The sequence below is a fragment of the Heteronotia binoei genome, chromosome 6 (genome assembly GCF_032191835.1).
Source record: "Heteronotia binoei isolate CCM8104 ecotype False Entrance Well chromosome 6, APGP_CSIRO_Hbin_v1, whole genome shotgun sequence".
Lineage (NCBI taxonomy): Eukaryota > Metazoa > Chordata > Lepidosauria > Squamata > Gekkonidae > Heteronotia > Heteronotia binoei.
In genome coordinates this window covers 139,742,892-139,755,301 of record NC_083228.1, presented here as the reverse complement: position 1 = coordinate 139,755,301, position 12,410 = coordinate 139,742,892, and the positions used below count along the sequence as shown (strand labels likewise).

At 50.1% G+C, this 12,410-nt stretch overlaps 1 protein-coding gene across 1 annotated transcript in view; it reads right to left on the bottom strand.

Annotated features, from left to right (window-relative positions):
* Positions 1–12,410, bottom strand: part of ECEL1 (endothelin converting enzyme like 1) — a 182,287-nt gene that overhangs the window by 91,065 nt on the left and 78,812 nt on the right. The window contains exons 12-13 of the mRNA XM_060242824.1: positions 12,031–12,098; positions 8,265–8,389 (exon numbers count right to left, since the gene is read on the bottom strand). Of these exons, the coding sequence (XP_060098807.1) occupies positions 8,265–8,389; positions 12,031–12,098 (193 nt within the window). The remainder of the gene's footprint in view (positions 1–8,264; positions 8,390–12,030; positions 12,099–12,410) is intronic.

Below are 12,410 nucleotides of genomic sequence, written 5' to 3'. Positions count from 1 at the left end.
GACTCTTGAGAGTCCCTTGGACTGCAAGAAGATCCAATCAGTCAGTCCTAAGGGATATCAACCCCGACTGTTCCCTCGAAGGTCAGATGTTGAAGCTGAAGCTCAAAGCCTTTGGCCACCCAATGAGAAGGGAGCCCTCCCTGGAGAAGACTCTTGAGAGTCCCTTGGACTGCAAGAAGATCCAATCAGTCAGTCCTAAGGGATATCAACCCCGACTGTTCCCTCGAAGGTCAGATGTTGAAGCTGAAGCTCAAAGCCTTTGGCCACTCAATGAGAAGGGAGCCCTCCCTGGAGAAGACTCTTGAGAGTCCCTTGGACTGCAAGAAGATCCGATCAGTCAGTCCTAAGGGAAATCAACCCTGACTGTTCCCTGGAAGGTCAGATGCTGAAGCTGAAGCTCCAATACTTTGGCCACCCAATGAGAAGGGAGCACTCCCTGGAGAAGACCCTGATGCTGGGAAAGACAGAAGGCAAAAGAAGAAGGGGATGGCAAAAGGGGAGATGGCTGGACAGCATTACTGATGTAACTAACACGGATTTGAGCAGACTTCGGAGGCTGGTGGAAGACAGGAGGGCCTGGCGTGACTTGGTCCGTGGGGTCGCAAAGAGTCGGACTCGACTGTGCGACTGAACAACAACAACACTGGAACCCATTAAGCTCTGCTGAGGCCCCGCCCAAAATCCCTCCTCTTCAGGCTCCAGCCCTCCAAGTCTCCAGGGGTTTCCCAAACTGGAGCTGGCAACCCTAGAGATTCAGAAATAAAACAGTTGCATGTCTACTCGGGTGTCAAGTGCTGCTTTAGGGGAAAGGCCGTGGGCTCACTGGAAGAGCCTCCATGTTCAGTCTCCAGCATCTCCAGTTAAAACCAACCAGGCAGGAGGTGAGAGGGACAACCTGAGACAGCTGCTGCCAGTAAGGTTGCCAATCCCCAAGTGGGGGCAGGGGATCCCCCGGTTTGGAGGCCCTCTCCCCACTTCAGGGTCATCAAAAAGCGGGGGGAGGGGAGGGAAATGTCTGCTGGGAACTCTGTTATTCCCTATGGAGACTCATTCCCATAGGAAATAATGGAGAATTGATCCGTGGGTATCTGGGGCTCTGGGGAGGGCTGTTTCTTGAGGTAGAGGCCCCCAATTTTCAGTATAGCATCCAGTGCCCCTCCGCAAAATACCCTCCGAGTTTCAAAAAGATTGGGCCAGGGGGTCCAATTCTATGAGCCCCTATCCATTATTTCCTATGGAAGGAAGGCATTTCAAAAGATGTGCAGTCCCTTTCGATGCGATGGCCAGAACTCCCATTGGAGTTCAATTATGCTTGTCACACCCTTGCTCCTGGCTCCACCCCCAATGTCTCCTGGCTCCACCCCCAATGTCTTCTGGCTCCACCCCCAAAGTCCCCAGATTTTTCTTGACTTGGCCTTGGCAGCCCTAGCTGCCGGAGAGCCGGTTTGGTGTAGTGGTTAAGTGTGCGGACTCTTATCTGGGAGAACCGGGTTTGATTCCCCACTCCTCCACTTGCACCTGCTAGCATGGCCTTGGGTCAGCCATAGCTCTGGCAGAGGTTGTCCTTGAAAGGGCAGCTGCTGGGAGAGCCCTCTCAGCCCCACCCACCTCACAGGGTGTCTGTTGTGGGGGAGGAAGGGAAAGGAGATTGTGAGCCGCTCTGAGACTCTTTGGAGTGGCGGACGGGATAGAAATCCAATAACTTCATCTACCTCACAGGGTGTCTGTTGTGGGGGAGGGAGGTAAAGGAGATTGTGAGCCGCTCTGAGACTCTTTGGAGTGGAGGGCGGGATATAAATCCAATATCTTCATCTACCTTACAGGGTGTCTGTTGTGGGGGAGGAAGGGAAAGGAGATTGTGAGCCGCTCTGAGACTCTTCGGAGTGGAGGGCGGGATATAAATCCAAAATCTTCATCTACCTTACAGGGTGTCTGTTGTGGGGGAGGGAGGGAAAGGAGATTGTGAGCCGCTCTGAGACTCTTCGGAGTGGAGGGCGGGATATAAATCCAAAATCTTCATCTACCTTACAGGGTGTCTGTTGTGGGGGAGGAAGGGAAAGGAGATTGTGAGCCGCTCTGAGACTCTTCGGAGTGGAGGGCGGGATATAAATCCAATATCTTCATCTACCTCACAGGGTGTCTGTTGTGGGGGAGGAAGGGAAAGGAGACTGTGAGCCGCTCTGAGACTCTTCAGAGTGGAGGGCGGGATAGAAATCCAATATCTTCATCTACCTCACAGGGTGTCTGTTGTGGGGGAGGAAGGTAAAGGAGATTGTGAGCCGCTCTGAGACTCTTCAGAGTGGAGGGTGGATATAACTCCAATATCTTCTTCTTCTTCAGACTGAGTAGACAATATGGACTTCAATGGAGCAATGGTCTAATTCAGAGGTAGCCAAACTGGGGCTCCGGAGCCACGTGTGGCTCTTTCACAGGTGCTGCGTGGCTCTCAAAGCTCCCACTGCCCCGTTGGCCAGCTTGGAGAAGGCATTTGTCTCTTTACTGAAATGCCCTCTTCACGGGGCTTCCCTTGTGGTGAACCCGGAAACTACAGCTAGTGCAGAACGTGGCAGCCAGGCTGTTATTGGGGCTCCCTAAGCGGGAGCGCATACAGCCAAGGCTGTGGGAGCTGCACTGGCTGCCAATTGTGTACCGGATCCGTTACAAGGTGCTGGTCATTACCTTTAAAGCCCTATGTGACCGAGGAGCTGTCTACCTTAGGGACCGTCTCTCCCTATATGTACCCCAGAGGATGCTGAGATCAGGTTCACAAAATCTACTGATAATCCCCGGGCCGAAGGAGGCCAAACCGAAAATGTCAAGAGAAAGCGCCTTCTCAGTCATGGCTCCCCACGGGTGGAATCAATTACCAGAGGAGGCGCGGGCCCTGCGGAGTCTTACCCAGTTGCGCAGGGCCGGCAAGACTAGGGTTGCCAATTCCAATTCGAGAAATATCTGGGGTCTTTGGGGGTGGAGCCAGGAGACATTAGGGGTGGAGCCGAGATCAAGGCTGTGACAAGCAGAATTGAACCGCAAAGGGAGTTCTGGCCATCACATTTAAAGGGACGGCACACCTTTTCAATTCTTTCCTTCCATAGGAAACAATGGATAGGGGCACCTTCTTTTGGGGCTCATAGAATTGGACCCCCTGGTCCAATCTTTTTGAAACTTGGGGGGTATTTTGGGGAGAGGCACTAGGTGCTATACTGAAAATTTGGTGCCTCTACCCCAAAATACAGCCCCCCCAGAGCCCCAGATACCCGCAGATCAGTTCTCCATGATTTTCTATGGGAATAAATCTCCCTAGGGAATAACAGAGTTCCCAGCAGACGTTTCCCTCCCCTCCCCCCGCTTTCTGACGACCCTGAAGCGGGGGGAGGGCCTCCAAACCAGGAGATCCCCTGCTCCCCCCTGGAGATTGGCAACCCTATGCAAGACTACCCTTTTTCAGCCGGCCTTTTCTTAATGCGGATTCTGCTACACCGTCGCTATGAAAATCTGTAAATTAGTAAGATCGGAAATTTTTGAAAATGTAGCACCGAGTACGATCGCAGGAAATTGTTGGTTTTAATTAGATGGTTTTAAGGGAATTTTAAGGAAATTGTATAATGTTGTAGACTGTTGTTTTATTATGTAATCTTTGTATTTTATATTGTGTTGTGAGCCTCCCTGAGCCTGCTTTGGTGGGGAGGCTGGGATATAAATTAAACATCATCATCATCATCATCATCATCATCATCATCATCATCATCATCATCATCATCATCATCATCATCATCATCATCATTATTATTATTATTATTATTATTATTATTATTATTATTATTATTATTATTATTATTATTATTATTATTATTATTATTATGTCACTTTTCTAAGCCAAGCCAGCCAGTGGATTGGAGAATGCATTTAAGGTTAAAGTTGCTTTCTTTCCCACACCTCTCCCTCCACCTCCTCATCTATTTTCCTTCCTTCCTCCCTCCCTGCCTTCCTTCCTGTCTAAAAAACCATTAATCAAGCTATCTTGAGAGCCAGTTGGGTGTAGTGGTGAAGTGTGCGGACTCTTATCTGGGAGAACCGGGCTTGATTCCCCACTCCTCCACTTGCAGCTGCTGGAATGGCCTTGGGTCAGCCACAGGTATCCTTCCTGTCTTGCGGCTCTCAAACATCTGATGGTTATTCTGCGTGGCTCTTGCATTAAGCAAGTTTGGCCACCCCTGGTCGAATGCATTATAAGGCAGTTTTTTGCATGCGCATAATCAACCGTTTGAATCTGGTAACTGAGTTGTCAGGTTACTTTTGCGTAGGCAAAACCTGTGCTCTGGAATAGTTTCTCCCGAATGCATGAAAGCTGCTTAAGGGACCTTCTGGGAACATGTTAAGTTGCTCCATAAATCCAGAGAGTTCATTCCATTTTGTGCGGGAAACGTAAGAAGTGGGCACACCGACACGGATGGAGAATATAGGATAAGGGGTCACTCGCTGACCCTTTGCTCTCTATTGCAAAGTTGCCTAGATTTCTGCTTGCTTACACTCCCTTACCTGATTTCCACTTCTTTATCTGACCCCTCTGTTTTACTTGAAAATCTCTTTGCTCTTTGAGTCCTCCTTATCTGTCTTCTCTCTGTTTGCCTTTGTTTTGACAATCGGCTGCATTTTGGGTCGCCTCTTCTGTTCTGTTTCTCTGTTCTAACTCTCTCTCTGGTCCCTGACCTTCGGAACTCGAAGCCACTTGATATCTGCACCCCACTCCTCACTTGCAACTGTTTGCATAGTGCCTGAAAAATCTGTTATCTTCTCTGGACTGCTGATTTCTCCCTTTTCTTCTCCCTTTCATGTTTTTTCTCCTTTATCATCTTCTCTTGAGAGCCAGTTTGGTGTAGTGGTTAAGTGCACAGACTCTTATCCGGGAGAACCGGGTTTGATTCCCCACTCCTCCACTTCCAGCAGCTGGAATGGCCTTGGGTCAGCCATAGCTCTTGCAGAGCTGTCATGAGAATATAAGAACATAAGAGAAGCCATGTTGGATCAGGCCAATGGCCCATCCAGTCCAACACTCTGTGTCACACAGTGGCAAAAAAATTTATATATACACACACACAGTGGCTAATAGTCACTGATGGACCTCTGCTCCATATTTTTATCTAAACCCCTCTTGAAGGTGGCTATGCTTGTGGCCGCCACCACCTCCTGTGGCAGTGAATTCCACATGTTAATCACCCTTTGGGTGAAGAAGTACTTCCTTTTATCCGTTTTAACCTGTCTGCTCAGCAATTTCATCGAATGCCCACGAGTTCTTGTATTGTGAGAAAGGGAGAAAAGTACTCCTTTCCCTACTTTCTCCATCCCATGCATTATCTTGTAAACCTCTATCATGTCACCCCGCAGTCAACGTTTCTCCAAGCTAAAGAGTCCCAAGCATTTCAACCTTTCTTCATAGGGAAAGTGTTCCAGCCCTTTAATCATTCTAGTTTCCCTTTTCTGGACTTTCTCCAATGCTATAATATCCTTTTTGAGATGCAGCGACCAGAACTGCACACAGTACTCCAAATGAGACCGCACCATCGATTTATACAGGGGCATTATGATACTGGCTGATTTGTTTTCAATTCCCTTCCTAATAATTCCCAGCATGGCGTTGGCCTTTTTTATTGCAAACGCACACTGTCTTGACATTTTCAGTGAGTTATCTACCACGACCCCAAGATCTCTCTCTTGGTCAGTCTCTGCCATTTCACACCCCATCAACTTGTATTTGTAGCTGGGATTCTTGGCCCCAATGTGCATTACTTTGCACTTGGCCACAATGAACCTCATCTGCCACGTTGACGCCCACTCACCCAGCCTCAACAGATCCCTTTGGAGTTCCTCACAATCCTCTCTGGTTCTCACCACCCTGAACAATTTAGTGTCATCCGCAAACTTGGCCACTTCACTGCTCACTCCCAACTCTAAATCATTTATGAACAAGTTAAAGAGCATGGGACCCAGTACCGAGCCCTGCGGCACCCCACTGCTTACCGTCCTCCACTGCGAAGACTGCCCATTTATACTCACTCTCTGCTTCCTATTACTCAGCCAGTTTTTGATCCACAAGAGGACCTGTCCTTTTACTCCATGACTCTCAAGCTTTCTAAGGAGCCTTTGATGAGGAACTTTATCAAAAGCTTTCTGGAAGTCAAGGTAAACAACATCTATCGGGTCTCCTTTGTCCACATGTTTCTTCACCCCCTCAAAGAAATGCAACAGGTTAGTGAGGCAAGATCTTCCCTTGCAGAACCCATGCTGAGTCTTCCTCAATAACCCATGTTCATCAATGTGCCTACTCATTCGGTCCTTGATAATGCTTTCTACCAACTTTCCCGGTATTGAAAAAACAGCTGCTGCGAGGGCTCTCTCAGCCCCGTCCACCTTACAGCTACCTGACCAGCACCTTTCGTTTAAGTATTATTATTATTAATACACTTCATTATTAATGACACAGGAACATGACCAGAAAGGAATAACGCTAAGGTTACCAACCTCCAGGCAGGGCCTGAGGACCTCCCAGTATTACAACCGTTCTCCACCTCCTCCTTCTGAGATTTCTACCTCCTTGTCCATTGAATAGTATATGCAGCTGCATAACAATCACTGGATGAGCTCCACCACCTATTTTTCTACAAAATGACCCCCCCGGGTATAAGCCATTTAGACCACCCACCACACACACATATTAGCCACTGTGTGACACAGGGTGCTGGACTGGATGGGCCACTGGCCTGATCCAACATGGCTTCTCTTATGTTCTTATGTGACACAGAGTGTTGGACTGGATGGGCCATTGGTCTGATCCAACATGGCTTCTCTTATGTTCTTATATGACACAGAGTGTTGGACTGGAGGGGCCATTGGTTTGATCCAACAGGGCTTCTCTTATGTTCTTATGTGACACAGAGTGTTGGACTGGATGGGCCATTGACCTGATCCAACATGGCTTCTCTTATGTTCTTATGTGACACAGAGTGTTGGACTGGATGGGCCATTGGCCTGCTCTAACATGGCTTCTCTTCTGTTCTTATGTGACACAGAGTGTTGGACTGGATGGGCCATTGGCCTGCTCTAACATGGCTTCTCTTCTGTTCTTATGTGACACAGAGTGTTGGACTGGATGGGCCATTGGCCTGCTCTAACATGGCTTCTCTTCTGTTCTTATGTGACACAGAGTGTTGGACTGGATGGGCCATTGGCCTGATCCAACAGGGCTTCTCTTATGTTCTTATGTTCAAGGAGCCCCAACAGCCACAACTATTTGTTGAAAGCCCTGCTGAGGTTAGTTCAGAAATCGGGCAGGCATTGAAATTCTCTCCATAAGAGCCCCGCTCGGGGCTCTGAGGTCTGCTGCTCAACGTCGTCCCATAGTCCCTGCTCCTAAGGACGCCTGGCTGGCTTCAATGAGGGCCAGGGCCTTTTTGGTCCAGGCCCCTACCTGGTGGAACGAGCTCCCGCTGGAGATCCGGGGCCTGCAGGACTTATCAAGGTTTCGCAGGGCCTGTAAGACAGAGCTCTTCCGCCAGGCTTTCCATGAATCCAGCGGGCGTCCTCTGAAAGTCATCACATCCCCCAGCATTTCACCATGACGGTGTTCTGTTATGCTGTTAGCCATCAGTCGCTTGCTGTTTACCGCCTACATCTGCAAGATTGTTTACTGTGCTGCTCCTGTTTTGTAATGTCTATTTTGATAGTATTGTTTTAACTCTCTCGTTTTATTGCTGTGAGCCACCCTGAGACCACCTGTGGGATAGGGCGGGGTACAAATCTAAACATTAAATGAAATCAAAATAGAATTCGGTTGCCGTATACAAAAAACACGGCTTTTTTTTTGTAGCAGGAACTCCTTTGCACATTAGGCCACACCCCCTGATGTAGCCCATCCTCCAAGAGCTTACAGCAGGCCCCGTAAGAAGAACCCTGTCAGCTCTTGAGGGATTGGCTACAGAAGAGGGGTGTGGCCTAACATGCAAAGGAGTCCCTTGCTACAAAATAGCCCTGCAAACCAACCTATTGCGAGTATTTGGCAATACTCTGCGCACGCTGGGAGGTTTTAGGAAAAACCTCCCCAAAGTACAAATGTTAATTCCCAATTCAAATCGTCGCCTTAGAAATGTAGAAGACAAAACTGAAAAAAACCAGCGATTTTGGTACACTTATTTCTCTTCGGGTCCAGCCTCTTTGAGGAAGAGCCCTCCCCCTGCTGGCCAAATGCAGCACTGCATGCCCCAGCTCACCCCTTGGTTGTAGACGGTGAAGTTGTTGTACAGGTTGACGATGCATTCGGCCTTCCTCAGAAACTTGCTATAGGAGGCGTCCGTCCACCAGTGCATCAGGTTGCCATGGCGATCGTATTGGCCTCCTGCAGAAAATCAGTGATGGGATGGACGTTCAGTGGACATTCAATGAAATTGCTGAACAGCTGGGTCAGAACGGACAAAAGGAAGTCCTTCTTCACCCAAGGGGTGAATCACACATAGACTTCACTGCCACAGGAGTGGTGGCAGCTACAAGCACAGCCAGCTTCAAGAGGGGACTGGATCAACATCTGGAGCAGAGGTCTACCAGTGGCTATTAGCCACAGCATATTGTTGGAACTTTCTGTCTGGGGCAGTGATGCTGTGTATTCTTGGTGCTTGGGGGGAGGCACAGTGGTAGGGCTTCTAGTGTCCTGGGCCCACTGATGGACCTCCTGATGGCACCTGTTTTTTGGCCACCGTGTGACACAGAGTGTTGGACTGGATGGGCTATTAGCCTGATCCAACATGGCTTCTCTTATGTTCTTATGAAGGTGCCCTTGCAATTAGATGTAAGAATCCTAGAGAGATTCTCGTGGTCCATCCAATCCTGCATCCTTTCTCATATAATGGCCAACCAGTTGCTCTGGAGGGCCAACGAACAGACCATAGTGGCTGAGTTCCCTCCCTCAGATATAGCCTCCTAACTGGGATTACCACCGTACAGGTCACCTCACTGCTTGGGTTGCCATCCTCCAGGTGCTGCCTGGGGATCTCCCAGAAATGCAATTGATATCCAGACCTCAGAGATTAGTTCCTCTGGAGAAAACGGTGCTTTCAGAGGGTCAACTGTATCACATCCCTGCTGAGGGGTATCCTCAAACTACCATCCCCAACCTCTGCCCCCAAATCTCCAGGAACTTCCCAAGCCAAAGTTGGCAACCTAACTCCTAGGGCCAGGTTTCGGAGTCTTGCAGCCACTGTCTGTGTGCCCAGAATGAGCCCCCCGTCATCCAGACGAGCTCCCCCTCCCTGGCTGCCTTGAAGGAGCAGCTGGACGAACACTTGCCAGGGATGCTGTAGGCTGATCCTGCATTGAGCAGGGGGTTGGACTAGATGGCCTCTATGGCCCCTTCCAACTCTGGGATCCTATGATTCTATGAATGACTAGCAGCCAGTCCACAGAGTCACAGAAATCTATATATTATATTGAGCAAAGACATCCATTCCAAACAGCATTCCACTGCATTTAAGCTGGTGATTGCGCGAAGGCAAGACTTTCTCCTTCAGAAAGCCGACATCAGTGGAAGGACTCCGTTTGGAATTTACTCCTGAGTAGTAATACTCCTTATAGACTTTTTTTGAAAAGAAATTTTCGGAGCCATCCTTAGGAACTGCGGTTTGGTTTGGGACTTTATGCTCTGTATATGATTTATGTGTTTGGAAGGAAGTTCGGATGTCTTTGCACAATATAAGATAGAGATTTTTGTAAATTTGTCAAATTGTATTCTTGACACAATTGTTTTTAGAATTCCGTTTATATTGCGTTGCCATTGTTTACTCTGCAGTCCTCAGATTCAGCGGGAGCTCAGCTCCTGAACCTTTCTGATGTCTCCCTCTCCTCCTCCCCACCTACCTTGTCTGTTGAATAGGAGGTGCAGCTGCATAACAATCCCTGGATTAGGAGAGCGGGCAGCCAGCCAGCCACCAGGGGCTTTGCCACACCCCCAGCAGCCCTCATTAACCCCTGGAGAAGCCCGCGCCACCATTTCTCCACTTCTGATGTGATTTTGTGTGGTGAGTGGCTTGCTGGCATTTTGACTGGGGGGGGGGTGTGCACCAGGAGACCCCAGGGTGAGCGAGGCCTGCTTGGGCCGGCTGGATCTCTAGCCCACCGAAGCAGACCTCGCTCGCCCGGGGCTCTCCTTTCTTGCATCGGTTGCTTTTGGCTGGGGGGGGGGGCGCGGCATATGCTAATAAATTATGCTCATGAGCTCCACCCCCTATTTTCCTACAAAACGACCCCTGCTAGCAGCCATCGATGAACCTCTCCTCCCAGTCACACTGGACTTGTGAGTTTAGGGTTGCCAAGTCCAATTCAAGAAATATCTGGGGACTTTGGGGGTGGAGCCAGGAGACTTTAGGGGTGGAGCCAGGAGACATTGGGGGCAGAGCCAGGAGCCAGGGTGTGACAAGCATCATTGAACTCCGAAGGGAGTTCTGGCCACCAGGTTTCAAGGGACCGCGCACCTTTTGAAATGCCTTCCTTCCATAGGAACTAATGAAGGATAGGGGCACCTTCTTTGGGGGGTCATAGAATTGGACCCCCTGGCCCAATCCTTTTGAAACTTGGAGGGTGTTTTGAAGAGAGGCATCGGACGCTATGCTGACGATTCGGTGCCACTACTTCAAAACTAGGGTTGCCAAATCCAATTCAAGAAATATCTGGGGACTTTGGGGGTGGAGCCAGGAGACGTTAGGGGTGGAGCCAAGATCGAGGCTGTGACAAGCATCGTTGAACTCGGAAGGGAGTTCTGGCCATCACATTTAAAGGGACGGCACACCTTTTCAATGCCTTCCTTCCAAATGTCAAGAGAAAGCGCCTTCTCAGTCATGGCTCCCCACGGGTGGAATCAATTACCAGAGGAGGCGCGGGCCCTGCGGAGTCTTACCCAGTTGCGCAGGGCCGGCAAGACTAGGGTTGCCAAATCCAATTCAAGAAATATCTGGGGTCTTTGGGGGTGGAGCCAGGAGACATTAGGGGTGGAGCCGAGATCAAGGCTGTGACAAGCAGAATTGAACCGCAAAGGGAGTTCTGGCCCTCACATTTAAAGGGACGGCACACCTTTTCAATTCCTTCCTTCCATAGGAAATAATGAAGGATAGGGGCACCTTCTTTTGGGGCTCATAGAATTGGACCCCCTGGTCCAATCTTTTAGAAACTTGGGAGGTATTTTGGGGAGAAGTGCTAGACGCTATACTGAAAATTTGGTGCCTCTGCCCCAAAAAACAGCCCCCCCCCCACAGAGCCCCAGATACCCGCGGGTCAATTCTCCATGATTTTCTATGGGAATAAATCTCCATAGGGAATAACAGAGTTCCCAGCAGACATTTCCCTCCCCTCCCCCAGCTTTCTTACGACCCTGAAGCGAGGGGAGGGCCTCCAAACTGGGGGATCCCCTGCCCCCACCTGGGGATTGGCAACCCTATTCAAAACGCAGCCCCTCCGGAGCCCCAGATACCCACAGATCAATTCTCCATTATACCTTATGGGAATCGGTCCCCGTAGGGAATGATGGCGTTCCCAGCAGAGATTTCCCTCCCGCCCCCCTCTTTCTAATGACCCTGAAGCGGGGGGAGGGCCTCCAAACCGGGGGATCTCCTGCCCCCACCTAGGGATTGGCAACCCTATGTGAGTTGGACCCAAGAGTCCGGCTTGTGACTCTTCCTTTCTTCCCGTTTTTTTGGTCACTCATGGCTAGTCTCAGGCAGTGGCTGCGGGACAGGGTCGTGGCGGGGTGGGGGGAGAGAGTGAGGCTGCCCAGGGCACCACATGCCCTAGAGCCGATGCTGCATACAGATAAACCAGGAAACTGTTCATGAAAACTCACACCTGGTCCCTTGCCTTCCCCCTGCCCTATCTTAAAGGTGTACCCCCACATTTCTTTGCTGGCTTCATCGGAAGAGGGCCCAAGGGCACTTTTCCTTCCAGCCCCTGGTGCCGCGGGGATGTGGGAAAGGCTACGTGTGGGTGGGAAAGGCTCACCCCAATCGTCATAGCCGTGGGTCAGCTCGTGTCCAATGATCGTGCCGATCCCGCCAAAGTTCAGGGACCTGCAGGTGGGAGACAAACAGAAGAAGAATTAGAAGAAGAATTAGAAGAAGAAGATATTGGATTAATATCCCGCCCTCCACTCTGAATCTGTCTCGGAGCAGCTCACAATCTCCTTTCTCTTCCTCCCCCACAACAGACACCCTGTGAGGTGGGTGGGGCTGAGAGAGCTCTGACAGAAGAGAAGCTGCCCTTTCGAGGACAACTCCTGCAAGAGCGATGGCTGACCCGAGGCCCTTCCAGCAGCTGCAGGTGGAGGAGTGGGGGAATCAAACCCGGTTCTCCCAGAGAAGAGTCCGAACGCTTCGCCACTA